This window comes from Orycteropus afer, unplaced genomic scaffold (assembly GCF_000298275.1).
Source record: "Orycteropus afer afer isolate SDZICR_OR568_19922 unplaced genomic scaffold, OryAfe1.0 scaffold00449, whole genome shotgun sequence".
Lineage (NCBI taxonomy): Eukaryota > Metazoa > Chordata > Mammalia > Tubulidentata > Orycteropodidae > Orycteropus > Orycteropus afer.
This window is the reverse complement of record NW_006922036.1, coordinates 922,328-926,228: the sequence shown is the minus strand read 5'-3', so window position 1 is coordinate 926,228 and position 3,901 is coordinate 922,328. Positions and strand designations below refer to the sequence as shown.

At 39.0% G+C, this 3,901-nt stretch overlaps 1 protein-coding gene across 1 annotated transcript in view; it reads left to right on the top strand.

Annotated features, from left to right (window-relative positions):
* CCSER2 (coiled-coil serine rich protein 2) overlaps positions 1 to 3,565 on the top strand; it is a 333,330-nt gene extending 329,765 nt beyond the window's left edge. Inside the window, exon 9 of the mRNA XM_007954228.1 lies at positions 2,747 to 3,565. Coding sequence (XP_007952419.1) covers positions 2,747 to 3,565 — 819 coding nt within the window. The remainder of the gene's footprint in view (positions 1 to 2,746) is intronic.
* Positions 3,566 to 3,901: the final 336 nt, after the last annotated feature.

The window sequence follows — 3,901 nt, the reverse complement described above, 5'->3', positions numbered from 1 at the left end:
TCTGTAGATTTAGAATCATTTCTAATTTTTCATTTATTTTGTCATTTTGTTCTTGTATTTTCTTCCAAAAGTCTTCTAGGGTTTTTTTCTGTGTTTTCTTTGGTCTTTCTCTCAATCCTTTGAAGATACCTAAATTCTTTTGAATTCTTATCAGAGAGTTCTAGTGCTGCTTCTTCCTCAGGGATGTGTTTTGGGTCTGTATCCTACTCCCTTGTTTCTACCACTTTATCCTGCTTCTTTGTGTGGACTGTGATGGTCTATTGTCTCCGAGACATCGTGGCGTTTTTGTATTTAGATCTCTGGTGACTATTTGTGAAGAGCAACCAAGGGTGATTCAGGCTCTTCTTGATGGTTTTTTATCATTGACTCTTTGATCAAGAAGGAAGAGAAGTGGTTCTTGCTCAGTAAGTGAAGTTGCAGGAGGTGTGGGTATAGTTGTGTCTTACAGGAATTGTTCCTATGTCCCTCTCAGGCAAAAATTGCAATTGAATAAGGATCAAAAAACTTTTCAGTCTTGCACGTCTGGAGTATCCTTGGGGTTGCTGGTAAGCAGAACCTGTTCTTAAGGCCTTGGAATTTTCAAGAGCACTGTCTCTTTAAATATACATAGTGGTCAATCTGCTTGTGAACATTCAAAATGGCAGCACCCTCTGGACAGGCAGAAGTACACAGCTCAGCCCACATTTCTCTTCACCTTCTCTGTTTATTCCCCAGCCACCAGAGCATACTCCGTGTAGTCCCTGGCTAGCAGGGCTGATTTTTACATTAATTCTTAGGTCCTACCACCACTTGGCACTCTCAAAGCTGTCTGTGCTGTGCCGTCAGGATTGCTCAGAATTGCTGCCAGACTGCAGCTCCGTCTGTCTTCTTTTTTGGTATTTTCATGCAAATTCTTCTGTTAGTTGGGGTTTAGTCCACTTCTGTATCCTTCCCTTCAAGGCTCATAGGTCCCGAATTATCTTCTGTGTCTGTGTTAATTGGTTTCCCTTTTCTTTGTTGAAGAGGGTCTGCACAGTCTTTCTGCCTAGTCCGCCATCTTTGCTTACTCAAGTCCTGTTTTCTTGATATTTGTTTTTTAAATAGCAAATCAGTGCTGTGCTGCCCTGGCTAACTGACCCTTCATAAGTTGGTGAACTTTGTTCTCCATCTTCCCCATTCCTACCATAAATTAATTCCTGATCACTGGCCCTAGGCAGCATTATCCAGTGCTGGTCAGTAAAGATGAAAAGGTGATGAAAGACATGGAAAAATAAAAATGATGCCTTATGTATAGATTTGCTCTATCTTTGGGTGAAGTTAGAAATAATGTGTAGATTGTGTTGGATCAGCTTAGGAAAATACATACATTTCACAAGTAGAAAATGATCCTTTAAAGTTCATGTTTCAAAAGCCTTTGTCAAAGTCTTTGACATTTCTAGCCCACATTATGTAGTGGAAAGAGAGAGAGAAGGGGTGGGGAGAGAGAGATAGTATAATTAAACATTTAGAGCAACCAGCCTGGACATCAACTACATGACCAGTAAACCCTACCCATACATTTTAACTATTTGGGCCATTGAAAGAGAACTTTGAGATTCGTAATCCTTTACTGAAGACCCCAAAGTAATGACAATTGCATGTTTTCTCTGATTTATACAGAGCATAACCACACATTGAGCACCAGAGAAATGGGTGTATGGCTTTAAGAACTGTGCGATCCTAGGCGTCTGTGCTTGGAAGACCTCTCTTGAGTTCAAGTTAGAGGCAATTTCAGTTTGTCAGCCATCATTCAAGAAACTTAATTTTTAATTTACTAAATGGATGTTAATTCTTGAGCAGAGTAAATCTGGCTATTTTCCACATACCAGCATAACAGAACCCTAGTTGGTCCTTGTATAGCATTGAGACAGAACAAATAAGCTTTGAAAACATTTCATTCTGAAACTTTTCAATAAGAATATTAAAGGTAGATTAGAAGCTCTGGTGGCGTAGTGCCTAAGACATTTGACTGCTAACCAGAAGGCTGGAGGTTCAAATCCACCAGTCATTCCTCAGAAGAAAGATTGGGCAATTTACTTCCGTAGTGATACCGCCTCAGAAACCAAAGGAGGGGTCGCTTTGAGTCAGATCTGACTTGATGGCAGTGAGTGTGGTTATAGATTATTATTAGCTAAATGCATTGGCCTATTTTTGCTTAAGTAATTAGAATTTCACTTCAATTGAGAATATAACCTTAATTCTAATCTGTTTATCTACTGGTAATTTTGATTCTCAACGGAGATAAACAGTTTGACACCTTTAAGAACTTCCTTAAGTCAACTGTGTTAACATGCTTGTCAACTTTTCTTGAAAAGAAAAAAAAATTTTAAAGAGATAATATTTCTGTGGTCAAAGTCTGAATACTTCATGGAGATTAAGCTATGGAAATTATTGTCAAGCTCTTTTATATACAAGGTTTTAAATAATTAACCATTTAAGGCAGAGAATTGTTTTCTACAATATATCAGTACTTTAAGTTTTTATTCTTTTCTTTTAATTTGGATCTTGTTTAATGTTTACTGCTTGTATAATTTTTTGTTTGCATTATCACTCTTGTGTCTCATGAATTCACTTGAGTATTACAATTCATTTCCTAAATTGAAAAAAAAATACTTTCTGCTTGTATTAAATCATACCATGTACCAAAACAGCCCAGTTGGAGCTTATATTGATTATCAGTGGCATTCCTAAAATATACTATTGCTAATGTTTTTTTCAATTTTAACAGCCTCAAGTACTACAGCCTTCCAGCAGCCTTCCCAGACCCACAGACCACACCCAGGGAAAACTAATAAAGCTGCAGCGTACCGAGGCCCACAGTGAATGTGCTCCCCAGAGCACCCATCAGAGAGTTACGCATCTGGACAAAAGCTTTACGCATGGCTGGCAACAAGAAAGCAAGTACAGTCTAGATGACCTGCCTTTCTTGTCAAGCCCACAATTCACTACAGACATGGCTAATAGTATGTCTTCTGAAGCAAACTTGAAAATACCTGTAAATGCTCCAGAGCCTTATCATTTGGCGAATAACAACGTAAGTGATGTGCAGTTTGTACCCACTTCTCTGCCGACACCCCCCCAATCAAGTACAGCAGACCAAGCTAAGAGAGTTATAAGAAATCAGCCTTCACCAGTGGGCTACATGTCTCAGCCCAAGGCCTTGCAACTTATAAAGCCATCCATCCTGAATTCTTTGGTAACTCCTCCAGTCTCTGAATCATCTCCAAGTAAGACTGCCACTTGTAAGAAGTCACCAATAATCACACTGTGTAATTCATCAAAACTTCAGCCACCATCTAGTCAGACAAATCTTACAAATAATCCTAATCTGAAAGAATCTAAGCTTCGCCCCCCTTCCAGCTCTTTCAAACAAAAACAAATAAGTAACCCCCGACTAGAGCCTCAAAACTTCCAGGCCAAGACAAGCATCCCAAGACCACTAACACGAAGAAAAGAAGTTGTGCAGATTCTGAATGACAGTTTTCATTCTGGGGATTGTTTGGCCGCTAATCGATATTCTCGTCTTCCTAAACCAAAGATACATTAAATACATAGCCATCACGTACCAGTTTGCTTTTGTGAAACAAGCTCATCTGTCCTTTATGTGCATTTTATTACCAAGGTGGAGGTTCCATTGAAAGCCTGCAAATCTTAACTATTAAAGCATGGAATCTTCTGCTAGTTTGGCTCTTCCATTTTATATTCTGGTTGAAGTACATACCATTTGAACATACTTGTCTCAGGTAAACACAGACATTTGCTTACCCGTATCAGCATCCTACAGAAAGCTCTAATCATGTTATCCTCCCTCTGCTTATCATAAAATGCATAATACTCCACTTAGCAGGCAAGAAATGTGCTTTGCTATTGCAGTCCTTTGAAG